The sequence below is a fragment of the Chroicocephalus ridibundus genome, chromosome 8 (genome assembly GCF_963924245.1).
Source record: "Chroicocephalus ridibundus chromosome 8, bChrRid1.1, whole genome shotgun sequence".
Taxonomy (NCBI): Eukaryota; Metazoa; Chordata; class Aves; order Charadriiformes; family Laridae; genus Chroicocephalus; species Chroicocephalus ridibundus.
In genome coordinates, this window is record NC_086291.1 from 32,087,515 (window position 1) to 32,113,195 (window position 25,681).

Here is a 25,681-nt window from a genome sequence, read left to right on the forward strand (position 1 = left end):
GAGCCATCCCGGCCCCTGCAAGGCCCCCCCTCCCGCTTAAACGATCCGGACGCGCTGTGCTGCGCAAACAACAAAAAAACACAATGGGGAAAAGAAGGTACCAGGAAAGGAGCAGCTTTAATGGCAGCCCGCAGCGGAGCCGAGCTCTCCCGGGGCGGGATGCGACAGGGACAACGCAGGGCGGCCGCAGCCCCGTGAGGCTAGCTGGGAGCGGAGCTAGGCTCTGTGGAGTTGCTCTGAAGAAAGAAGGCGGAGAGCTGGCTCAGCGCCCGGTAACGGTGCGAGATCGAGTTCTTCACTGCCTTGGGCAGCTCGGCGTAGCTGGAGGGGAGAGAAACCGCGAGTGTCAGCAGCAGGGACGCTACAGCGTGTGTCCCCCCCTGCTCCTCACTCAGCTACATGGTGTGACATCTGTAGTGACACACTGGCAAAGCCAACAACCCCCATCCTCATCCGGGAGTTCTCCGTAACCCACCACGTTCAGATCCAGGAGGGTGTTTTCTCCCTGCCACCTTTCCTCATAAGCAGGTTCCTCTCCACACACAACCTCGACCCTGGCTTTCCTTTCGTAAAAAGCTGTAGGTAAAACCCCACTTACGTCTGGTTGTAGCCATCCGGTTGAAAGCAGGGATCCCAGCCAAAATCTCGAGGGCCTCTGGGCTCCACTATCAGCCCCTGCCACAAGATAGCAAAAAAGCCCCGTAAGCCATGGTTTCACAGCACTTCCCTCACAGTTGCGTTTCAAACACAGACTGAAGAGCTACACGCGGCCATAGCTCGCACTGTGGCCACCACAGGCTCTGTGCACTCCACTGTCCTCCTTCTCAGGATGTGACCAAAATTAGCAGCCCCAAACTTGGTGCTCCATCACGCTGCCCTATGTCAACAGCCCCTTTACCCCCGCAATTAACAGTGCTAAAAACTGCATCCAAATACAACCCTGCCAGAGGGAGACGAGGTGGCTGAAGAGCCTGAGGTAACGAGCACAGCTGGGCGAAAGGGCTGCTGCACTCATGGCCAGCAGGTAGAGGGAGGTGATGCTGCCCCTCTACTCTGCCCTGCTGAGACCCCACCTGGAGTACTGCGTCCAGCTCTGGAGTCCTCGGCACAAGAAGGACGTGGACCTGTTGGAACGGGTCCAGAGGAGGCCACGAAGGTGATCAGAGGGCTGGAGCCCCTCTGCTGTGAGGACAGGCTGAGAGAGTTGGGGGTGTTCAGCCTGGAGAAGAGAAGGCTCCAGGGAGACCTTAGAGCCCCTTCCAGTCCCTAAAGGGGGCTACAGGAAGGATGGGGAGGGACTCTTGATCAGGGAGTGTAATGATAGGACGAGGGGTAATGGTCTCAAACTGAAGGAGGGGAAATTTAGATTGGATATTAGGGAAAAATTCTTTACTATGAGGGTGGTGAGGCACTGGAAGAGGTTGCCCAGAGAAGCTGTGGCTGCCCCATCCCTGGAGGTGTTCAAGGCCAGGCTGGATGGGGCTTTGAGCAGCCTGGTCTGGTGGGAGGTGTCTCTGCCCAGGGCAGGGGGTTGGAAATAGATGATCTTTAAGGTCCTTTCCAACGTAAACCATTCTGTGATTCAGCACCCACCACCCACCAGCCGCGCTCTCCCTCTGCCTGTTTCCAACAAGTTCCGAGGGCGTTCGGTGACCCAGGAGCCACTAAAAAGTCCTCAACAGAGCCAATGCTCTTACAAAATTCACATTACGGCCCTCCCCCTCAGCATCTTCCTTTCCCCAGGCACAACACCTACATGAGTCTGGCCTTTGAACAGCTTCACTGGCTCCTCTGGGTTTCCAGTACTGAATGCAAAGGTACAGAGAGCGTAGGCAGATTTGTCTTCAAACCCAGCCAGCAGCTTGTACAGGCCTGAGCAACACAGAAAGGATCCCGGCGTTACTGCCTTTCCCTCGGAGCGCAACACACCCACCTAGAGACGGATCGAGGGAGCATTCTGCATTCAGGTCGACAAGGGAGAGAAAGAACTGCAGGAGGTGACAAAGCTCAGGAACAAGGATGCTCTCGGCCCAGTCCCTTCTATGACTGAAGCCAGCACCTCAGATCTAACACAGCATGAGCTGCAGGGGCCCCGCCATTAATTTGGGAGTGGAAGCAAACGAGCACCAGAGAGGACTAAAGCCCACTCTGAATTAGCTGATTAACCGTCACACTCGTGATGCCAATGTGGGATTTGCAGTCGTGCTCTGAACTGTGGGATCAAAGGCAGTCACTGCATGCCAGGGGAGGTGAGCATTAGTGGAGAGGAGCTCGCACAGAAGCCAAAGGGAGCAGCAGGGCTTCCAGATCACACTGATGACAGACAAGAAGTTCCCACCAGCCTGCAGAAGCAGGAGTCTGGGAATCTAGGGATGCAGGGACAATGCTGAAGCTACCCAGGGAAAACAACACGCAGTGAGAAAAGGCACAGAACAGGCTCAAGGAGAGAATGCGAAGGGACAGAGCTGGACAGACAGGAAAGGAGCCAGCTATGAAACTGGCAGTGAGGTACGCAAGCGCGCTCAGCGGAATCCAGCACAGGCAGGGATTCATTTCATTTGGAAAGAACCAAGTTACATGCAGAGCAGTAACACGGGAGGCAGTACCTTCTGGTTTGAGTTTTTCCAGGAACCATTTTCTGAAGGGGAAGAAAAGAGGAAAGATGAATTTTTGCTATTATTTCTCAGAAATACAGACATCCTTGAGACCCTGTTGTCTACATTTCCATAACTCTCTGAATCGTTCTTTAAATGTGCTGTCAAATCACCTCACTCTGGGCTATTTACCAACACAGATGAACTTTGCTCTTAAACTGAATGGGACTCAGTGAAAACAACACTGCTGTATTTCATTTACTGCAGTACTGGGGTCTACGTAAATAACCCAGTTCCTACTCGTGAGCAATGACATGCTGAGTTACATTTCTCAACTCTGTTCACATCTTACACCCAGGTCTAGTGCAAGCTTTTATGTCTCTGCTCAGCTCAGCAGAGATAGTCTGGAGAATTAATTATGCTAAAAGTTAATCCCAGGAGCTAAGGCAGTATTTTATTAGACAAGTTACACTCTAATGTAATAAGCTTGTTATCTGCTGGATTAAAGCATCCCTACAAGAATCTATAGGATACTCATCCCAGAGTCCTGCGGTGCCTTAACTACACAGAGCGCGCTGTAGGGCCGGGTTCCCAAGCTGGCTGCAAGAGCAGGCACAACAGATCAGGAGATTCAGGTCTGTCTCTCTTGTCCTGCACCACGACTTACAGCAGGGCTCAAGGAGTTTAAGACCAGCCTCCGGGGTGCAGGATGAAGCTGAGGACACAGACCAGTAATCATTGGCCTGACCCTATTGCTCCTGCTGCGTGGAGAATCTCCTGTGAAGCACGCCCTGCCAGCCTGCGCTCCAAACTCTAGGACACAAAAAGTGAAGCGAGTTCCTCCTACTTACATGTATGGTCCTGGAAGACCTCCCAGGGCATTGAAGCACAAGCAGGTATCCTCTACTATAACAGGTCCTTGAACCTACAGCGAAAGCCCCAGAGATGGAAATGTTAGACTTCGAGGATGTCACTGCCTCCAAACTCAGTTTCTTGCTCTATTCTGTTGCCATGTTTCCATAACAAGAGGAACATCACAAAAATCCACCAGCCACTAGAGCTCTTCCCCTCAGACGCAATCCATACCAGACCGACACAGCCAAACCCATGCTCTCCCCAGGCAGGCAGGAGCGGCTGAAGCACGGACGGAAGATCTTTCATGGAGAAAACTGAACAGATCTGAACACTCCCTACCCTCTTGGCGGGAAGGAATGATGGAACAGGGAAAGAGAAAGCCTGTGTCCTGGAGGGACACCTGCATTTTCCTTGAGTCCCAACCCTTGCTTGGTTCTTTTAGGAATACCATCCCAGAGACAGCTCTGGAAGGTGATCCATCAGAAGCTCCAGCTGATGGAAAACTCAGTATCCCACAACCGCTGGGGCTGAAGTAGCTGTCATGTCCTGCTGCCGCTCGAGGGACACAGGAGGCCAGAGGAGCAGCAAGGGGACTGCCTAAACACTGTGCCACCATCACCCAGCATAGGTCAGAAACAGCCGTGTGACGGGAGTACAGTGAGGCCAGGCCCGGGTGCGCTCCCGAGTTTCCTCAGGGCCGGGTCAGAAGCCCCGCCAGGGCTGGGGGTCCCTGGGAGCTCCCGCACCCCCACCTCGGCTCCGACCGGCGGGGAAGGAAGGAAGGAAGGAAGGAGAAAGCGAGCGACCTGCCGGGCGGCTTCGCGGCACTTCTGCACAGAGATCTCGTCCGGCTCCCCCTGGTACTCCGGCACTGGGGACACAAACGCCGGCGCTGAGGAGACGCCCGGGCCTGGCCGCCCGGCCGCGCCTCCCACCCCCCTCCCCGAGCCCCGCCGCCGCCAACTTACGGTCGATTTTCTTCGCCACCAGCGTGTAGGGAGACGAGTCCCCGAGGATCTGAGTGACCTACGGAGGAAGAAGGGGGGGAAACCTGCCCGTCAGGCCCCTGCCCCGCCAGGCCCAGGCCCCCCAGGCCGCAGCCACCCCCTCCCCGGCCCCGACCTCCTCCAGCTTCTTGGCGTTGCCCGTCACGAACACCACGCTCCGCCGGGCCGGCGCCGCCATGCTGTCCCCGCTCGCCGAGCCCGCCAGTCACCGGCGGCGGCCGCCCCGCGCCCCGCGCCCCCTTAGCCAATGGGAAAAGGCTTCCGCCCTCCTACGAGGGCAACATCCGGTCCTGCGAGGGAGGGCGCTTGCCGCTCGTCACGGAGAGTCTCGCGAGAGGCGCGCGGGGCGCTATGGCGGCCGGGCCCAGCCCTCAGCGCCCCGTCCCCCGCCGTAGCCCACCCCCGCACCGGGCCCTCTCACCGCCTCAGGCCCCGCCTACAGCGGGCACCGGCACCTCCGGCGGGGCGGGGACGGCCGTGCCCCTGCCGGCCACCTCCCTGTTTACTTCCCCAGCTTTTGGCAGCCGCGGATGGAGGATCCTTCTTCCCATTTTCCCCTGAAGTGTAGAATCACACGTCGTTGGGGGAATTGGGTAGTGGATTGCGCTCCAAGCGCTGCTGCTATTTACTCCCCGACCTCTGGCACGTCTTTGCACGTTTCCTACGTGGGAATGATCAAGTTCCATCTTGCTGAAGGACCAGCTGGCGGCCGTAGCGAAAACACCAGCGGGGAGAGCAGGAGTCAGGAGTCAAGAAACGGCCCCTGCTCCCACTGCGGAGCCCTAGAGGGACAGGTCTGAGAAGCCCAGCGCGCCCCAGCCAAAGGGTAGGGAGAAGCAGTGCCCTGTGAAGCAGCAGGGTTCTGGGACCTCTTCCACTGCGGTACCCAGCCCCCCAGAAGGGACTTCATCCCCTCTGCTGTGGCCAGCTCCCAGAGCTGGGAGTGGGGAGGCCTCTCCCCACCTGAGTCAGAGCTCCAGCCATCCATCCCTGCAGCCCCTATGCCCTATGGCGTGGGCACCCTGGAGTCTTGCCCCATGGGTCACACCAGCAAGCATGGGAGGAGGAACCAGTCCTGCAGCAGGAACGCGCAACTCCAGCCAAAACATGCCGTTCCCTGTAAAAAAGCAATCATGTGGAAAACAGCAGCTAATGAAGAGGACCGTCTTCTGCACAAAGAGGGAATGGATAAAACAGAGCCTATGCTTTGGTGAAGGAATTGTTTTTGTTGTAAAATCTTCTTCATAATGCCTCCTAAGTGAAAACTAACCCCAAAGCATGCAGACGCTGCTGGAATCAACAACCCTTTCCACTCACTAGAGTTCTCCCTGCCACCAGTCCAGGGTGGGATAGCACAGGCTGCAATATAACGGCCATGGTATCTCAAAGTAATATAAGGGGGACTGCTCTGGAACGTACCTGAGACCAGATATTGCAATGGTCTTTTCAGCCTTGGGGGGAATTAAAAAAAAAATTTTTAAAAATTCTATAAAATTTGCTCAATAAATTGTATTACTGTGAAGTTACTGACTAGGACTTTTGATTTGTTGCTGCTGGTGCCTCTCACTGGTCCCTTGAGAAGGTCTATGATCAGAACAACGCTGGCATTCAGTGACTTGAACATAAAACTAATCAACACCTAACCCTGGCAACTCAGGGAAGCATGCTGAAGGCTTTGGACACAGCAGCTTTCCCTGCCCTGCATGTCAAGTACAACTGTTTGCACCCCAACCTCCTGGGAGATGCTGCGAAAGCATTCCAGCAAAGCTGTCAAGGAAAGCCAGCTTTTCCAGGGCCAGAATGTGCTGCCTGTGGTGGGCCTGATCCAGTCCCGCTGGTACCGAAGGATGAGCCCAGGGCAGGCAGAAGACACAAACGCACAAACGGTCCACGGTCAGGGGCATTAATGTTGCCACCTCATTTTCCATGGATCTGGGTCAGCTGGAAAAGCGTTTGTGCCTGTCTGAAGCAGAGGACTGCTGGCATGGTGATAACAGCAGCACTTCTCGGGGTGGTATGCTGGTGCCTGCACTGAGGAGAGCTCAATGTTATCTGGAAACTCTCCCTAAGGAGACGCTGCTGACAGATCTGCCAAACCCAGCAAGGACAGGGCTACGGAGGGTGTAGCAGCAGCTCCCACATTCAGGAGCTATAAGCAGTTCTTCACTACAGCAGGGTTGCTGTGAAGCCTTCATCATACCAGCATCCATTTTCCAAGGCCCTCAGCCCAGGTTTAAAGCCAGGCCTTGCCTCAAGCAAGCAACGGCAAAACTAACTTCTCTTGCCCAGAACTGGTGCAAGCAGGGATTTGAAGACCTGATGTGCTGCTGTGGCACCAAGGTCCTTCTGTGGGTGCAGTGGCAGCAAGATGGGGCTGGGAGAGAAAGGCAGAGGTACTGTCAGGACTCTCCAGCAGCAGGATTAAAGCCTGCCCTAGCAGGCAGGCCAGAGCAGGCACAGCACAGCCGTTACACAGGCTCAAAGTGCCATTAACTCACTTTCCAGATGGCAGGAAAAGGTACCCAATAGCTCAGCAAGACCTGCAGCCCCCCTGTAGACAGACACGGTCCCTCTTCATCTACCCTCTTGTTCCCTTGCAGGTGGAGAGTAGCCAAAGGCATAGGCAGGATGATTTTTGTCCCTTCCAGTGGGTACGTGATCTTAAAACCAGGCTACACTTCAGGAGGAAAAACCCAGCTTGGCTTTCTGCTTCCCACCTGGAGAGACAAGGGCCCACGGAGGGGAAAAGCCCTATTTATATTCCAGCAGAGCTTGCAATCACATCCGAGCCTCCAGCCTGCTTTGCTCACTTTTAATCCCCTTCTCTGCATGGAGGCGCACCACAACTCAGGTGGAAACTGTGTACGAGGTCCTGGGGGCAGGTTCAGAATAGGCAGCTGGGACACAGCACTGGGAATTCTCTGAGGCACCGTTTCCCCTCTCCAATATTACTTCAGACAGACACCAAGGAGGACAATGCTTCTCTCACCAGAAAAGAGACAGCAAAATCAGAACCAGGAGAGCCTGATCTCAGCTCAGCTGAAGTCACAGACTCAGGGCTGGAAAGAACAAGGGTCCCAAAAATAAAGGGCAGACAGAAATGCCACCAACACCCGAGACCAGGCATGGAGACAGCTAAACCACAGCAGTCCCATCCATGGATAGAGGAGCTCAGCTCCTGTCCAGTCCAGCACAGGGGCCCCTAAACCTCCACGAATACCCCAGCGCATCTGTCTGGGAACAGCCCCCAGCCCGCTGGATCACAGGAAGCCAAATGAGCTGGCATATGATACCACAAACACCACACCAAAGTGAAGGCTCTGAATATGAAGGGCGCTGGTTCCCCCTGGACTGGCTTCAGGAGAGTTGCTGTCCTCCTGCTGTGTCTCTTTTACCATCGGGCTAATAAGCCAGGCTTTACACACACTTCTTGCTTCTGGTGAAGAAAACACTGAAACAACCCTTTCCTAGGGACTCCCGGCAGTAGAGAGCTGTGTATGTCCTCCAGAACATTATGAAGGTATGCAGGAACTCCAGATGTACAGTCAAAAATAGTTTACTGGAATGTCTTTAGTCACAGCTGTAAGCAGCAATACTGAAAACACCGAGCTTGTGCATTCTCATGGCAGGACCAGAAAGTCTTCTGGATTGTAAAACCTAATTATTTCTTTTTTTTTCCCCTCCTTTTTTTTTTTATTTGAACAGGGAAACAACACCCTTGCAGTTCTCCACAGAAGGGTTGGTTCCCTGTAACATAATGGTATGTTTCTCTTCAGACGTTTTTCCCCTCCTTTGCCCTGAAAGGACAGAGTCCCCTCTGCCTTTCACAGCAGGCAGCTGGGAACTGTTCAGATAGTATTATTATTAATATTACAGCTCAACCATATATACAGATAAACCATAGTGGCAAGTAGCCAGCTCCAAACCAGAGACTCAGAATTCCGCAAGACAGGCAGTTTGGGAACTGAATCTTCTGCTGTAAAAAAAAAAAAAGTCTGACAACAGGAGCAGGTACTTGACCAAAAAAAAAAAAAAAGGGTCATTTGGCAGTTCTTAAAACACTCTGTTAGAACTGGCTACTTGCCGCTGCCTCCGTGCTCCTTGGAGAAAAACAACTTCAAAGCTATTTACAGATATCTCACTTAAATTACACAGCAGTTTGGTTATCCCAGAGCCAGCTCCGACCAAAGCCTCCAGCTGCCCCGTCAGGTATGGTACTTCAGGACTATGGGTACTGGAAAACACAAAGAAACAAGCTCTCAGCCACACACCTTCGCATGCAACGCAGATCCCCGCCAGAGAGATCCCCCGTTTCTGTAGTGACAAACACCAAGCAGCTGCGAGGGAAAGTGTGTTTCCAGGCTCAAGCTAATGCAATCTGCTGCCTGCACACACGCTAGGCAACGTTTCCTGCCACCTTCATCTCCTTCCAGCTTCCCAAAACTAAACCAGATGGGATTTTCCATCAGTTTCTCCACAATGCTCCCACCCTGCTGCCAGCTCTGCCTCTCCTGCTGCAGGCTGTGTGTCAGCAGGACAACAGGCCGCAAGGGTTTTGCTGCAGTAACAAGAACCGTTACAGAGCTGCCCCCGGCCATGATCAGTGGGAGGAAAACCCTCCAGACCCAGTGGCAAGGAAGAGCTGTGCTGCCATGCTGGGCTGCTTGGATCCCCGGAGCACATAATTCTGCAGGCAGAGAGATTAATTACTTCTTTTGCCAGGAAGAAACAGGCTCTGGTCATTATTACTTTTTTGGTAGGAAAAGCAGCGACATCTCTGCCCCGGGGAGCTCCAGAGGGACCAGGCTGAGCAGGAAGGGCAGAGGAAGGGACCAACGGCAAAGCCACAACAGCTACTTGCTGAAAGCTAAGCAGCCTGGCAGTTTTGGGGAAGAGATTTTGCAGGGACCAGCCCCATTGCAAGATGGTTGATATATGCGGAGAGACCTTTGGGAGACATTGCTCCAGTGTGAAACTTTTCCATCTGCTCCCACCAGCCTCAGGATCAGCTGGTGCCAACCCTGGATTGGTTCAGTGTTGGCAGGGCAGGGCAACGTTGGCTTTCTTTGGCCACAGTCAGTATGACTTGGTTTGAGCCTGCTCCTCTGCGTTTAAATCTTGCAGAAGAGCGGCATGGAGTGGTCTACAGGCACCGTTTGTGATCGCTTAAGGCAGTGTGAGGCCTGACAGGAGTGGCTGAGATGTCCTCCCTGAGGGACAACAGCACCACAGGGTCACTCACGGTGTGGAGTGCCACGAATAGTTCAACGCCCGACATGGCTGGAGTGACCTGGAGCTACTCACCAATGATCACGAGCAGGAGAATGACTGCCACCAGTGCTATGATCGCCTTCATCTGCAAGGGAAGCACAGAGGCGTGTTACAGGATGCTTCTACCTGCAGGCCTTCAGCTTCCAGCATCTTTTCAGCTAGAAAGCAGAGCTTCTCCATCCCCTCCCAGGGGAGGGCAGGTAACCGTGCCTCCACAAACCCACCCCTGCCTGTTCCTGTCCATGCTCACCTTGCAGCCTCGCCACCACATCTGTCTCCGAAGCTGCTTGGCTCTGTTGCTAAAAGCTGTTGCATTGTCTGATAAACTTTCTGGTGAAGGAAAAAACAGAGGCGATTCAGCCGCGCGCGCACAGTCAGAGCATCCATGCGTTCTACTAACTCCACTCGGTTTTAAGCAGTAAATTCGGCATTAGGGGAAAAGACCCAACCACAGTGTGATTCACCAAAGCCACAGCAGATGCCAGTGACGCCCTTCGCTAGAGCACACACAGACCTGCCGAGTCCCACTGAGCCCCCTTTGTCCTGGCTGCCCTCTGAGGACAGGAATTCACTCTGCAAGCCAGCAGACAGCTAAAGCACTCAGGGCTGTTGGGAAACAGACCGATCTACCTTAGCTTGAAGGACCAACAAGATCACAGCACCCAAACGCCTCCAAACTAACACCTCTGCACAGAGCAGCAGAAGGCGAAGGTGGAAAGAGGAAAATATCAGCAGAAAGTCAGATCTGCAGCCCAAAGCTGGGAAACACTACTCTCCAGGACAGAAATACAAGCCCAGGTCTGTCATTAGGCACCTTCTGAACTGAAACCAAGTAACTTGGTGCAGCAATGGGAAAGAGGCATGGGGAAAAGGCCTGCAGAGCTGCATTTAGCATCGCACCTGATTTATCTTGCAGGTCATCCAGCCGCTCGCCTCTTTCAATCACCTTCGTGATGTTCTCCTGCATAACATCGATGACTTCGTCCACCTGGTTCTGGACACTAGAGCAGAGCAAAGGTATCATGAGGAGCGGAAACGAACACCACCAGCTGCGCACTGCAGCACCAGCCCTCGCTCGGAGCTGCCCAGGCTGGCAGGATCCGAGAGCTCACCGACAAAAATCAAAGGGGACAATAATGGAGGGAGGTCGATGGGATGCTGAGAAAGCCAGAGGCACAGCACGACCTGCCATAGGTCTCTGGCAATCCCAGGAAGGATGAGGGAACACAAGGGGCTCAAAGAGAGCGCTGGGAAGTCAGCAGAGGCGGGGGGCACCCTCCATGACACCTTGAACACAAAAATGCAGTAAGAAAAGGCACTACTTGCTGTTGGTGGCCACCTCCGCTGCAGAAAAGCTCACATCAAAGGGGAAAAAAACCATAAAACTGACACCTTATCTTTCTAGATTTCATGGAAACCTCATACTGCACCTTTGCTCAATAACTTGGGGTGAAATCAAAGCAAGGTGCACTCCCCCCTCTGTGAGCCAAGTTGCTAAATGAAACCCACTCTGCCAGGGGCATCAAGAGAACAGTAAAGAAATGGCTGATATGAACTAAACCGAGTTATTATAATCCATCTTCTCATAGGTTACGCAACTCTGTGGGTAGTCGCTTCAGTGAACGGTAGCGTAAATCACACCCGCAGGGTTATTATAAATGCATTTATTCACTCCATAAAAAAAGCCACATTGGTAAAAGAGAAAAATTCTCCTGGTGGAAAAATACTGCTACATTCTGGTTTGTATTTTGGAGCTAATACACTTCTATTTTCCTGGAGATAGAAATAAGAAATTTCTTGGGGCCCTTGGGAGACAATACATTGTTTGAGACATACCGTTCCCAGAAAGTAAACGGCAACGGCAATGTCTTGGAGGCAACCCTAGACGCAGGGCAATAAAACAGAAATAGCTCCAGGCCACTCACTCTGCATAAGTCTTAGGTTTAACGACTTTGGTCGCCTTGATTAAAAACATTTAAGCACTTTAAACATGTCAAAGTGCATCCAGCATTTCCCAAATATGCAGCACAAATAGGCCACTTCAGCAGCTCTCCACGCTACCAGGAACACACGCCTCCTATTAACAGTGTGCCACTGGTGTCCCCAAAGGGGAGAAGGGTTGACACCACCTGCTTAGCACCCACACTCTCCCGCTCCCCAAATTACCCAGTCACAACATCTTTCTCTTTGGACCCATGAAAAACCCTCTCCTCCCACTGCCATCTCACAGATGCAGATGTTCAAAGACATTATTTGCCAAATCAAGAGTTTTTTTTACAGCAGCACCAGACCCATCTCCACCACTTAGAGAGCCACCATCCAGCACCTAAGCTCAGAGCACTTGGTACGACAAGGACAGCACATCCTCCATGACCTGGGAAGACGGGGCCAAGGGAAACCCAGAGCAACTTGCCCAAGGCCACTCAACGGGCCACCGCAGAAGCAGGAACAGGGCCCTGCCCTAGTCACCATGCCTCTAATTCATTAATTAGAGACAGAGGTTCACATTGACCTATTTCTCCTGTCTCCATACCAGGTATGTGCCTCTCACCGAGCAAACACTTGTGCTCAGACGCACATGTGAGGGGCAGCTGCAACAAGCAGTAGCGGTCGCAATGGAAAAGCACATGCTGTGCTCACGTTTACTTACCATTCCAAAAACAGGCAAGGAAAATCATTAAAAGAAAAAGCTTTTTTTCCTCCCCAAAAAGCTCTAGAAAGCGCTGCAGATATTTGAGTATGAAGGGGCTTCCCATCTTAGCATTTCGGGTCAGGCTCTGTAGCAGCACTGCGCTGCAGCTTCCAGAGCTGGAACAGCCAGGCAACCCCTCTGAAGCCAATTTCTGACTCAACAGCCCGCGTAGGGCACATGCTAGACTCCAGCAGCGCACGTCAAAACTTGCTTTATTTAGGATACCGCAAGAAAGGAACCTGCCTTCCCCGTGCTGCATCGCAGAGTCCGTGGGAGCAGCATCTTTCTGCACCCACCTACACCATGCGGTGGCAGCTCCTGCCTTCCACATCAACGGCAGCCACCTGCCAGGAGCTTCTTATCTGGAGGAGAAAGGCGTAAATAATCCCCAAAGGCCTCTCAGCAGGAGCTTGCCCCATGCCCACGAGGTTGTTCTGATCCATCATTTGTTTTCCAAGGTACAAGGTGAGTGGCAGAGCTGCCACCCTTGGGAAAGCGCAGAAGGTGGCACTGAGGACACAGGTAGATGCTGCCCGGGAAACACAAGGTGGTACCCTGGGGAGCAAAGTGTCCACCCCACACAGGACACACACAGCTCCGTGGCTCTTCCCTGGGGCAGTGGGCAAGGACGCAGGGAAGAGACACGCTCTGCCGGGGGTTTCCTTACAACAGACAAGTCCCATCTCTGAGCTGCCAGCAACGCTGCTATAGCTTGGGGCGAGAAAGGAAAAGCAGAAACATCTGCTATCCCAGATGAGCCAACTTGGCAAAAACTCTAAGGCCTTAAACATCAGTTTCACAGGCAGAAGACTACATTCGCAGTATGTAAATGTTTCTAAAATCATTTCCTGGCTTCAAAATAAAGAGATTTCCTCCCACAACAGATTTGTAACTGAGTTCTCTTGGTACAACTAAGCAGGACAAACAAGCAGGAGCACGCGAGGTTACAATGCATCTAGGAACGTGCAGCGCAATGCGATGCCACCTGTATCTCCGCCAGTGCAGGTCAGAGCCTGGAGAGATGCCGCTGCAGTCCCAGGGCACCCTGCAGCATTCGAGGCAGAGAGGGCAGGTACGTAACTTCAAGCCGCTTCTGCTGCGAACCAGTATTTGGGAGAGACCAATGGAGCACAGACCCCTACTGCCCAAGCTGCATCTCAGCATCCCACCTCTTTTCACGTGAGCTGCTGGTGAAACGCTGCGTGCCTTTGCTGCCTGCCCGTGCTGTTAGCTGTTCCCCTAAGAAGAACAAAACATATCAAGGACGGAGAATGGAGGCACAGAGAAATCAAGGCTTAAGCTCTCACAAATGTTGAGGTGTTTTAACTCCCGTGGAACACAGACATATTTGAGCACCCCAATACCTTTTGGTATCTAACATAAAAGAGAACCCTGGGGAAAAAATAAAAACACAAAGGAAGAGACCAAGCCAGGGAATGAAACCTTGATGTCCACACAGTGCCTTAACCAGACCTTAAGCCAGTCCTCGCTTTCTGCTCTCTCCCACCCATCACTGCTGCAAGAGATGCCTCTCCAGGAGGGGGCTGAACGATGCCCAGCCTTATGCATTAGCCCTGCAGTTTCAGAGCAAATTCAACAATTCCCCACTAGTTTGGCATGCTGGAGGTTGGAAACTCAAGTTGCATCAAGAAGAAAATATTTTCTTGTTTTATTTGGCAAGCGAGAACGAATCCTCTAATACGAAGCTTATTTCCTGTTAGGGAGCTATTGGCTTTTGACACATAAGTTTCGTGCACTTCACTCCTGCCAGATTTCCAAGAGAAATAAAGGAGAATAAATACCTGCCAGGAAAGGGAGCAAGACAAAAGCATAAAGCGTGTCTCCCATGACCCTTCTTCTCACTAATTACTGCAAATATGATGCTTTTAACAAGGACGGCAAGCGTACACCGTCAAAGCAACAACAAGAAACCCAACAGCCCTTAGCTTGGTTAGACTCCTCTTTTCTTGTGCTTTGCCAGGTCCAGAGCAAGAGGAATAAGTCTTTCCATTTTGGCCACACTAGGTTAGCTACTGAAAAACTTCCCGGGCTGGTCACGGTGTTGGGCTAACAACAGTGCCGCATTCTTCAGACGCCGTAAACAGGCCATGCACACACCATGGGATGTGCTGCTCAAGGCTGCTTCTTGTCTCCAAACCAGCTGTTTACAGCCAGCATGACACCCTTCTATTTTCCACCCCAGTGATATTAATAGTGCTGTGTATTTTGGTGCAAATTACACCCAAACACCCCTCGTTGTGGCAGTAACCCAGGGAAGAGGGAACAAGACGGAGAGCCAAGCCGGATGGACGGTGGAAAGGCAGGAGGCCAGCACTGCGCAGCGCTCCCCAGGGCACGGCTCTCTGCAGAGGGGCTGCCCAGCAGACATCTCTGCTCTACTCAACAATGGGGGATCAGCGCCGAACCCTGCCACAAATCCCTGGTTTGAAGCTGCTGGTTCATCACAACAGCGAGGAAGGGAGCAGCCTATGCCTCCCTGAAGCCTTTCCGTCCTTGAAAGGATTACACCCAACAACGATGCCCGACTATATGGTCTCGTACCACCTGCAGATGAAAGCTCAGACTACAGATGGGATTCACTGCACAAACAGCCACCTGCGATGAGCAGCCAGGCCTTGGGAAGCTGCTGTCAATTCTTGCCTTCAAACCATTCCACAAACCCTCCCCAGACAGAGTCACTGGGGCTGGGGATGCTGGGGACTCCCAGCAGTGCGATGGGGGAAATCACGGGGACCAAGACCTGGCTCCTGGGGAACCACAGCAGTGTGCTGAGCCCCGTCGCCAGCACGAGCAGGAATCCAAATCCAGCAGCACGCTTGCCTGAAAGCAGAAACATCAATGGTGAAGAAAGTCGAGCAGCACAGAAAAGGGGGCAATTATTGGTAGCGTTTTTGAAAAGATAAGCTGTTATGAGAGGCTCCTATTCTAAACAAAAAAAAACTCAGGTGGAAGATGAACGTCCCACCTTCCCCCAAAAGGTACCAAGAGCTCTCACGACACACATTCAGGACTTCTCACAAAGCCTGGAAGCAGAGGCAGAAAAGCAAGATCAGCTCACCCTTACTTGTTCTTTGTAACTTTTGGGAAAAGGATAAAAGCCTGTTAAAAGCTACCTTTCAGCTCCAGCCCACCCTAGGGCCGGGGAGGTCTCAGAGGGAGCCTAAGGGACCCCACGCAGCCACTTAATTACCCGGGGTGCATCCACCCCAACAGAGCAGCTGTTGGGACAACAGAGCGTGAAGTTCCAGACGCATCAGGACAAAACACAGCACGGAGGGGACTGTGACGCTTCCTCCTGCCACTATTGCTGGCTGTAACTCGTCTCTTTCCCCTACAAGGTTTGCTGTGTTTCCCACCATCTTCTTCTGCAGCTGAGCCAGCCTCGAGGGTCTCTGCTGCCAAACTCTCCACCCTGACCCAAGCGCCTTTGCTGCCAAGGACAACTAGGAAAAGTTTCCAGTCTTGCCCCTCACATGCAACATGTTCCACACCTTTGCTCCCATAATCCCATCACTTTTTCCTCTACCCAGTCCTCCATCCAGTTTCCTTCTACGCCTATCTTCACACCTCGTTCCTCCAGTCCCATACAGCTACAGTCTCTCTAGCTTTGCCCAGCTATGCCTCAGCTCTCCAAATGCTCAAATTCCTCCTTAAAATGTCTTTTCCTTACAGTGTTTCAGCAGCAACCCAACCCTCCTTTTCCTCCTCTGTTGAAACCAGAGCGAACCGCATCGTTACAAGACCAGGCATCAATCCATCCAGCACAAGGGCCGGTCTGATCAGAAACTTAATAATAAGCTTCATGACAAGACATGACAACTGCACGCTGTAAGTGCTTATTAAACAAAGCAATCAACATCGATGAGAGCAGAAAATAGATACTATTTTATAACAGATGTTCTAGATACTAGACAGACGTAGCCACTTGCTACCCCAAGGGACATATCCCATATCAGGTCCACTAGACAGGCAATCTCTGGCAATGGGCAAGCTTCACGAGTGCTGGGCATTAGTCACATCACACCTATGAACCCACCAGCTCCTGGGTGAATTCTTTGCTTTTTCTTCCCCTTCACAGCTGCAGTGCTCTCCTTTATCTAAGCCCCTTCTCCTTCCTGCCTGGCCAAGACAGTGGGAAGAGAAGAGCTCCTGTTTTCCGCCATCACGCCGGAAAGGCGAAAGATGCTCTGTAATTCCTTTCCAGCAGAGGAGGGCAAAGGGGTAGACACCGACTCCTCTCCACCTTTTTATGGGGGCGGGACCCCACTTGTAAAACCAATTCTCACCCTTCCCCTTCACTCCAGGCCAGTGTGGCACTGCCCTAGAAGGGAGGCTTTATCCACACTGGCTTACCGTAAGGACCAGGGCGCCTCTGCCAACAGCATCCTCACGCTCTGGAGGGAACCGAGGCCCCCTGAAAACTCAGGGTGCAGTGATGGACCTGCTGCCTCTTGTGTAACTCAAGTGCACTTCGCCCCTCAAGGTAACGTGGCAAGCAGGAGCATAAGCAAGCAGTGCCTAACGCTGACGTTGGCAATGAGTCATCTCAGAGCTGCACCGGCTTCTTCCCGGCATGAAAAAAATCCCTAACGAAGAGCAACACTCAGGCTGCACACAAGACAACCCAGTCTGAATAACACCCGGTCATCAGTGCCCGCACAGGTCTCTGTTCCGGCTCCGCGGAGGTGAGTAAAGGAAAACAGTGCAGCGCAAACCAGGGGTCTGTGAATATCACCCCCCTCCCCTTTCCATTAAGCACCACCATCACATCCCTTATTGGAAAGGGCAGGACAAACTGGAGCCCACAACAAGCATCATCCAGGAAATGACTCGATGGGAGAAGGATTCAGAGTGTTCGCTCCTTCCTTCTTGCCCTAATCATCCTCCAGCTGTAACGGCTTCCTGTTTTCCAGCTGCTTTCACCCCACTGAGTCACTGCTCATCTCCAGGTCACCTCTATCAGGTTTTTTATCTGGAGAAGAGGAGGACAGAAGACCAGCCGCTGCACAAAAAACATGGTCCTGGTGCATTCCTGACCATTTGCTTTCTTGAAACATCGAGGAGCAAGTTACAGGATGAAGAAAAAAGCAACGAAATATAAAATGGTGCTAGCAAAGGGTAAAATTCAGGGTTAACGCTCTAGAAAAAAAGCCTCATAAGAGCGTGTAACAGGTCATCGCTAGAATACAGCAAGGGATTTAGAAACTCCGCTAAGCTACTGTGATACAATCCTATCCCTTCACCTCTCTCAATGCACAACTTCTTGATAGCTTGAATCAAATTTGAGATTTCCCTTAGCTGTGGATGTGCAGGGTAGGAAACACGGATTAGAAGAAAGCCAGCACAAGCCACGTTCATAGTCAGCACTACACAGAAATACTCCAGTCAGACAGCAGCAGGAGCTCGCAGCGCCACAACAAAACATTATCCGTGTGACACTGAGGAACAACGACTTACTGCCTGATCTTGTCATTCCTGGGTCCAAATCTTGGTCCAGAAGGGCCTCTCCTGCAGGCAGAAAAGAGAGCCATCAGGATGGAAGATACAACGAAAACATGTTTTTAAACCAGACTCAAAAGACACGCAAGAGACAATCAACACCTTTTGGACAGAGGATTGTTCTCATACTTCCCATCAGTCCCTCCCACATCTTAGGACACATGGGACAACCCGCTCTTATAAAGGTCACACCTATTAAGTCTTAATTCACGCTTGATGCCAAGGCTCTGGGAGATCATCTCAAAGGAATCAAAGGGTTTGATTCCTAAGCCACCACCTATGTGACAGGGAGCAGCTTTTGGTGTTCGACGCCTCCACTCTCAGAGATGTAGGCGGTTAAGGCATCACGTCCCCCACTGCAGCCATTCAGAAACTCACAAGAAAAAGTCCTCCTCTTCATCTGAATCTTCCTCCAACAGGTTCCTCTGCAAACAAAGAATAAAAAAAAACAAACCACCATTTCACACACATGTTTCCAGCCCTTCGGATGCAATCAGCATCCTCCGACCGCAGGTTACACACGAGCCCTCCTTTGGGGAGCACCGATGGTACTTTTTAGGTGTCTGGAATCATGCTGTTTCTCTCCGCGTGTGATCAGGGGCCAAGCTGGATGTCTCTGTGCCGCTATTATCACCTTGGTGGTGTTTGCTAGCTCCGTACAGCTCTGCCTTGGGACAACTCGCACCTCTGCCACTGAGCCAAACTGGATTTGCGTCAATGGCCAGCTGCCTGCGCAGGTTCAGATCCCAGTTCTAGGGACCAGCACAACTCCCTACGATGCAGAAGCAACCAGTGCATCAGCACGTTGAGCCCTGCCTTGGAATGCGGCAGGCACAGCCCCTGTGCAGTCCAGCTGTGGAAGGAAGGCCCTCTCTGCTCAAGGGACAATCCCTCGCGCTGCACTTGGTCAACAGCATCTGCTCAAAAACCGTCAGCAACCCCTGCAACCACCCTGAGCTATCCCATCCACGTGGGAAGTCAGTTCCACTCCCGATTTGGAGGACATGGTTTCTCCAGCCATCTGATGGCAGCAGGTATAAGAAGGACAACTACAAGGAAACACGCTGGGCTCCCTGCACGTCCGGGGGGATCAGGCCCTCCAAACCCCCGACTCGGGCAAAGGCTACAGCCGGGCTGGAAGGGGAGGTGTCCCTGCCCCCATGGCAGGGGGGTTGGAACTATATGATCTTTAAGGTCCCTTCCAACCTGAACCATTCTATGAAAGCAGAGTGGTCTGGTAGCTCCTCTACTTCGAGCCAAAGGGCTCCTCCTGGCCTCGGATTTGGTGTTCCACTACACCCCATGAGACAATCCAAAGGCCAGTTTTTAAAAGAAACACCACAATCCCACTTAAGCTTGAAAGTTTCAGACAAAGACACTATTAGAGATCATTTCTCATACCAGGGCAGCACAAATTTTCCAACCGAGCTGAGGGCTCCCAGTTAACGTCTACTTAGGGTGAAAAATAATCAAGAGGGGGAACTGGCATCCTAAACATGTGGGCCGGGGAACACATTGCATGGTCCTTAACGGTACCGACAGCTGCTGCTTCCCCTGTGTGCACATCTGGGCTCCCACCTGCAAGCACAGTGCTCTTATTTTGAAGCTTACCTACATTTCCATCCTTGTCATATCTGCTCAATCAATTTAAGCAACCCGTGAGACCACACAATAGTTTCAGCCATCGCCTCCCTTAAGGGACGAGCGAACCGCTCTTGGCAACATGGGCTCCTCGTCTCACTGACAGCTATTGTGAGCCGGAACAACATTTCAGACTACAGCCTAAACTCGGTTTTAGCACAGTACGGCCCCAGGACAAAAGCATCAGGTTAAATCCACCTTGTCTAAAACAGGCAACCGCACCGTTTTGACCTGTATTTCAAAGCCTGAAACGTCAGGGGACCTTGGCGAAAAGGAGAAAGATTCAGCTGTAAAGCACAGGGTAACTTCAGCCAGCTACGTGGGGAGGAGAGCCGGGACGTGCCCGGCAGGAGACCGGAGCACACCGGGATCTTCAGACCAGCCTGAAGGAACTGAAACAGGTTCTCAAACCAGCCCTTTTCCCTAACAGGGTTTGTTTTAAAATACACAGAGCGGGTTCGCCGCACGGACAGTCCTCTCGCGAACGAGATGTCGCTACGAATGGCGGTCCCTTGCCAGATGAAGGCTGCGCCAGCCCCTTGGGCAAAGGCAGCTGTGACTTACCTTGCACTGGCCTAGTGGCTAATGGTATAGGGCAACTTGGGGTCCCCAAGGTCTGTTAACACCCCCCTGCCCGCCGTGGGCCCCCCGACACCAGCACCAGCCCGTTTCGGCCCCGTTAGGGCCGCCGGGGGGCTAGGCCCGCCGGTCACTCACCCGCTCGCTCTTCACCGAGCCCGTCACCTCGTCGTCGTTCAGGTGCCGCTTGAATTTCGGAGGCATCGTCTCTGCCTGCGGGAGAGGCGGCTCCGCGCCCGGGAGGAGAAGCCTGGAGAGGGAGGCGCAGGGAACGGCCGGGTCACCCCAGCGGCGCGGCCCCCCCGGACCGCCCCTCGCCGGGCCCCGGAGAACGGGTGGCGGTGGTGGGGCTCCCGGCGGGGCCCCGCGGGCGGACGGGGAGCCCCCGCAACGGTGGGCCCGGAGGGATGGTGGGGAAGGACCCCGGGGCGGGGGGATGCAATGGCCGCAGGGGAGGGGGGATGCAAGGGCAGCCGGTGCCCGGGACCCGCGCGTTCTCCCAGACCCGCCGTTCCGGCCCAGCCCTCCGGTGCCCGCCGGCGGTGCCCAGACAGAGCACCCCGGTGCCCGCCGGCCATGCCTAGACGCACCGCACCCCCCCACACCCCGCTCACCGCGCCGCGCTGCGGGCCGGGCCGGCGGGAAATGGCCGGTGCAACGGCGGCGGCGGCGAGTCAGCTGTCCCATCGACCGCCTCGGCGCTCCGCCCGCCGCGGCCGAGCGCCGAGCGATCGATCGCGGGGCGGGCCCGGGGGCGGGGCGCCGGCGGGCGGCGGGGGCGGCCCCGGCCCGGGAAGACGCTGGCTCGGTAGCCCTGGGGCTGGCGGGGCTCCCGGCGACGCCTCTCTGCCAGCAGCGGGGGGGTCCGGCCGCCTCGGCCCCCGGCATCGCTCCTGGCACACGGCCCCGGCAGCAAAGCCGTTGGCGGCGGCCGCAGGCGGCCGGACCCCGGCCAGCGGCCGCGGGGAGGAGGGGGGGGAGTGCCCGCTGCCGCGGGGCGAGAGCCGCCGCCACCGCAGGCATCTGGAAGGTTCCGGCTCGTCCGTCCCCCCCCGCCGCCCCGACCCCTCTCCCCGCCGCCCTCCCGCCCTATAAATGCGGGCGGCGGCGGCGGGCGGCGGAGCGGAGCCATGGCGGGGCCCTGGCTGCTGCTCTGGGGGGCGCTGGCCCTGGGCAGCCGCGCCGAGACAGCCTTTCTGCGGCGCGGCGATGACAGCACCGGGCGTTGCACCTACTCCTTCACGGTAGCCAGCCCCGTGGAGGCCGGTTGCCCCGATGGCGGCGGCGTGCCGGAGCTGCGGGCCGAGCTGGCCGCGCTGGCCGCCCGCCTGAGCCGGCTGGAGAGCCGGGAGCGGGGCGCGGGGGGCTCGGGGCCGCGGGGAGCCGAGGCGGGGGGGGTGCGGGACCCCCAGCACCCAGCCCCGGCCGCTCGCCTGGAAGCCGCCTACGGTGAGCTGCTGCGGGCCAAGTCCCGGCTGGAGGAGGAGAAGGGGCGGCTGGAGCGGGAGAAAGAGGAGCTGGGGAGGCGGCTGGAGAGCAGCGCCCAGGAGATCGCCCGGCTGCGGGCCACCCGCTGCCCCCCCGGCGGAGAGGGGCCTGGCCGCGATGCCCTGCGCGCCCCCGGCAAAGGTAGGTGCCGGGGTTGCGACCCCCGGTGCATCCCCTCCACCAGCTCCCTGCCACCGCATCTTCCCCGGGTGCCGGTCAAGTCCCTTTGCTGCATCCCCCCGCAGTGTGGTGCACCCACGGCTGCCCCGGCTCTCGGGCACCCCAGTGGGGTGCTCACCTGCTGTGGGGCTCAGCCCGACCGGGGGTCACAGCCCGTTGCACCGAGCCCCCTCCCCATCCCTGTGTCAGGGCTGGCAGCTGGGGCCCTCCTCATCCCACCATCCGCCCTGCAGCAGAGGGGGGACGCAGGGGACCAGGCTAATCCGGGGGGATTGCGGGTTTCCCCCAAGGAGCATTAAACCCCACACCTGGGGGGCAACAGCATCAGCGGCCGCACAGTGAGGTCCCCATCAGCGGGTCGCGGATGTGCCCTGCCGCAGCGGGATGGGGCACCGGGCTCCTGACCGAGGTGTTGGTATTTTGGGGGGCAACGGTCCAGCGTGGAGCCCCCCAGGATGGCGAGGGCAGGCAGGTGCAGCGGTGAGGGAGGCTGGCTCGGCCCCTGCTCACGCTGCACCTGGCCCCACCGCAGCCCCCCGCTGGGACCCGCAGCCCCTCGCCTACCAGGAGCTGCAGTCGGAGAGGACGGAGGTTCCCGCATCCCAGCTGCTGGAGGAGACCGCGCTCGGCCGCTCGGGGAGTGAGGACTCGGGTACTGCCACCGGCATGGCCGGCCATCCCCACGCTCCGCTGCTCACTAATACCGCTTGGCCCCCCCCGAGGGGCTCGCCGGGCGCCGCCGCCGAGCAGTAACCCCTTTCTCTTTCCCTCCTGTCCCCGAGCAGGCTGTGGCGAGCTGGTGTGGGTGGGGGAGCCCGTCGTCTTCGGCCGGGCGGACTCCATTGCCGGCAAGTACGGCGTGTGGATGAAGGACCCCGAGCCTGTGCCCCCCTTCACGCGGGAGACCACCTGGCGCGTGGACACAGTGGGCACGGAGGTCCGACAGCTCTTCCAGTACGAGGCGCCCGAGCAGCTGGCCCGGGGCTACCCCGCCAAGGTGCACATCCTGCCGCGGCCCCTGGAGAGCACGGGGGCTGTCATCTACCGCGGCGGGCTCTTCTTCCAGCCCCGCCGCTCCCGCGCCGTGGCCCGCTACGACCTGCGGGGAGAGACCGTCACGGCCGAGAGGGAGATCCCCGGCGCCGGCTTCCATGGGCAGTACCCCTACTCCTGGGGGGGCTACACTGATATCGACCTGGCTGTGGACGAGACGGGGCTCTGGGTGATCTACAGCACCGAGAAGGCCAGGGGGGCGATTGTCCTCTCCAAGCTGGACCCTGAGACGCTGGAGATCCAGCGGACCTGGGAGACCAACATCCGCAAGCGGGGGGTGGCCAACTCCTTTGTCATCTGCGGCACCCTCTACACCGTCAGCAGTTACTCGGCGCCCAATGCCACCGTCAACTTCGCCTACGACACGGCCACCAGCACCAGCCGGGCCCTCAGCATCCCCTTTGAGAACCGCTTCCGCTACCTCAGCATGGTGGACTACAACCCCGCCGAGCGGCAGCTCTTCGCCTGGGACAGCTTCAACATGGTCACCTACCCCGTCCGCCTCTCCCGGGCCTGAGCCGGGGCCATGCCATGGCTCAGCCCCCACGACCCCCGTGCGCGTCGGCCCCCCGCTTCGCTTCCCAGCTCCCCCCGGCACAGCCGGGAGCGCTGGCTCGGGCAGCCCCAGGCGATGGTGGGGGCCACATGCTGCCCAGCCGCGCCGTGGTGGGGCCCCCCAATGTTGGCACCTCTGGCAACATCCTGTCATGCTCGATGCAGCCGAGGGAAATTAAGTGCTTTTTCTAGAGCCTGGCTGAGACGGTGAAAGGCCTTTCTCTGGCCTCGGCAGGTTTTGGGCGGGCCGCAGCGGTACCCAGCCCTGAGCTGCTCCAGCACCCTCCGGGAGCACCTGCAGCACATCCCAGCCTGGCCACCCCCAGTTCGGAGCAGGGAGGGCTCGGGCGCAGCAAAGGCCGGGTGGCAGAGATGGGGAGAGGCTGCCCTGGAGCTCCCACCTAAAAAAAAATAAACTTTTTCCCTGACTGCAAGCAGCGATCCCCTCCGTGAGGCTGGGGTTTGTGTTTCCAGGCTCTGGCTGAGCATGAGCGCTGCTGCTGCCCCCCAGACTCCCCCCGGCAGCAGCAGTTTTGGGGAGACCTGCCCATCTTGGGCCAGCCTTGCGGAGAAGAGCAGCGTTCACCCACCACCAGAGCCCACAAGCCCCGCTGCATCCCATGCTGCTGGTGCCTGGGGGCATCCCGGAGCTCAGCTGCCTCCAAAAATCATCCGGCAGGATCAAAAGCAGCGGGGAATATGGATACTTGTTGCCCCAGCCTTGTTTTATTGGGGGAAAAAAAAAAAAAAAGAAGCCAAGAGGGCAGTTGTGAGGTGTGCTGGCACAGCATCCCACAGGGAGCGGCCCCTCGATGCCCCCAGCCCCTCTCGGCTTTACAGCCGTGCCCGGCCACCAACTCGGTGGCAGCTATGGTCCCCCCTGGCCTGCAGCGCTCCCCGTGCCAGGCCAAAACCTGCCGTTTTAACTATTTATTGTAAAAAGGCTGTAGGAGGCTTTTCCCCTCCCTCCCCTGGTGTCGGGGGCAGATGGGGGAGCAGCAGCGGCCGCATCCCCCGGGGGATGCGCAGGATCCCAGCCCAATAAACGTTGCCCACCGCCGGCCGCTGCCTTGCGCCTCGTCTTTCCAAGCCTGGGTTTTCCTGGGGGTTTGGTGGGCTGGAGCCTGGAGGGGGCGTGAGGCGCTGGTGTCCCGCTCGATGCACCAACGGGTTGAAGGTGCTGGGCAGGAGGAGCGCTTTGGCCAGGAAAATGCCATGTGTGGGAGGCGGCTGCTGGCAGGGCTGACCTTCTTTTAGCGTGAAGGGGGGCTGCAACACACCCACAACATCGAACCGGAATAAAAGTCAAAGCTTCAGCGCTAAACCCCAGAGATTTGCCGAATGGGAACGATCCAGGAGCTGCAGGAGGCAGGGTTGCGTGCTGGGCTTGTTGGTCCCGGGGGCCAGTGTGGGATGGGGGGACAGAGGCAGCGTCCCCTTTGCAGTGCCGGGGCGTTTGGCTGCTCACCGAGGGGGTGGCACTGCTCAGAGCCGGGAACTGACCCCGTTCTAGAAGAGCAGGAGCCAAGGGGGTGGCCGGGGGAAGGCAGGGGGTGCTGGCCACAGGCAGCACATGCTCCTCCACCGTGAGGGCTGTCCCGTTGGGGGGAACCGGGGAGGGTCCATACCACCGGGATGGGCTGGGGAGGGTGCAGGATGGCACACATCCCGTGGGGGACCGACCTGGTGGGACCCCAGCACATCGAGGCAGGAGGCTGAAGAGCCTTTCTCACCCACGGCGTGGGGCTGGGATGCTCATCCTGAGCCAGCACAAATGAAGGTGGCCCCCAGGCTGGTGATGCGGCTGCCACAGTGCAGCACAGCAGCCCCCCACTACCTGGGGCAAAGGCTCTGCTGGCCCCCCCGGCTGCCCCCTTTGCAGCAGGGCTGCCCTGACGTGGGTGCTCCGGTCCTAGCCGGGGGGAGAGGGCATCGTCTGCGACCAACCACAGCTGCTGGTGATAAATTTGTGGTGCACTTTGTGTTCTCCCAACCTCAGAAAACATGGGTGCGTGGTCCTGCCCTGGGGAGCAGCCTTGGCCCCACAGCGAAAACCCACCCGGGAGGGGCAGTTGTCCGGGCCCCGGTTGCAGATTAACGAGACAAACGCCAGGGCAAGAGGCAGGGCAGTGAAGCAGGGGGGGAAGGCAGCTGTGGGGGGGTCACCCAGGAGCTGGGAAGAGGGAGGCAGGCAGCAGCCCCAGCCAGGGGCAGCCTGGCAAGCAGCCACTCCCCCAGACACACAG

At 56.2% G+C, this 25,681-nt stretch overlaps 3 protein-coding genes across 3 annotated transcripts; 1 reads left to right on the top strand and 2 right to left on the bottom strand.

The window, feature by feature from the left end:
- Positions 1-98: 98 nt before the first annotated feature.
- Positions 99-4,731, bottom strand: ITPA (inosine triphosphatase). The gene is made up of 8 exons (XM_063344873.1): positions 4,572-4,731; positions 4,418-4,475; positions 4,256-4,320; positions 3,446-3,519; positions 2,607-2,638; positions 1,757-1,872; positions 599-675; positions 99-321 (listed from the first exon to the last, which is right to left on the bottom strand). The coding sequence occupies exons 1-8, from the start codon at positions 4,632-4,634 to the stop codon at positions 201-203; spliced, it is 606 nt and encodes a 201-aa protein (XP_063200943.1). The 5' UTR covers positions 4,635-4,731; the 3' UTR covers positions 99-200.
- Positions 4,732-7,996: 3,265 nt separating this feature from the next.
- Positions 7,997-20,910, bottom strand: VAMP4 (vesicle associated membrane protein 4). The gene is made up of 8 exons (XM_063343756.1): positions 20,774-20,910; positions 20,298-20,409; positions 18,318-18,364; positions 17,898-17,948; positions 10,628-10,728; positions 9,978-10,057; positions 9,761-9,812; positions 7,997-8,690 (listed from the first exon to the last, which is right to left on the bottom strand). The coding sequence occupies exons 2-8, from the start codon at positions 20,361-20,363 to the stop codon at positions 8,662-8,664; spliced, it is 426 nt and encodes a 141-aa protein (XP_063199826.1). The 5' UTR covers positions 20,364-20,409; positions 20,774-20,910; the 3' UTR covers positions 7,997-8,661.
- Positions 20,911-20,918: 8 nt separating this feature from the next.
- On the top strand, positions 20,919-24,496 carry MYOC (myocilin). The gene is made up of 3 exons (XM_063343754.1): positions 20,919-21,788; positions 22,360-22,479; positions 22,613-24,496. Exons 1-3 carry the CDS (start codon positions 21,290-21,292, stop codon positions 23,395-23,397), a joined length of 1,404 nt encoding a protein of 467 aa, XP_063199824.1. The 5' UTR covers positions 20,919-21,289; the 3' UTR covers positions 23,398-24,496.
- Positions 24,497-25,681: the final 1,185 nt, after the last annotated feature.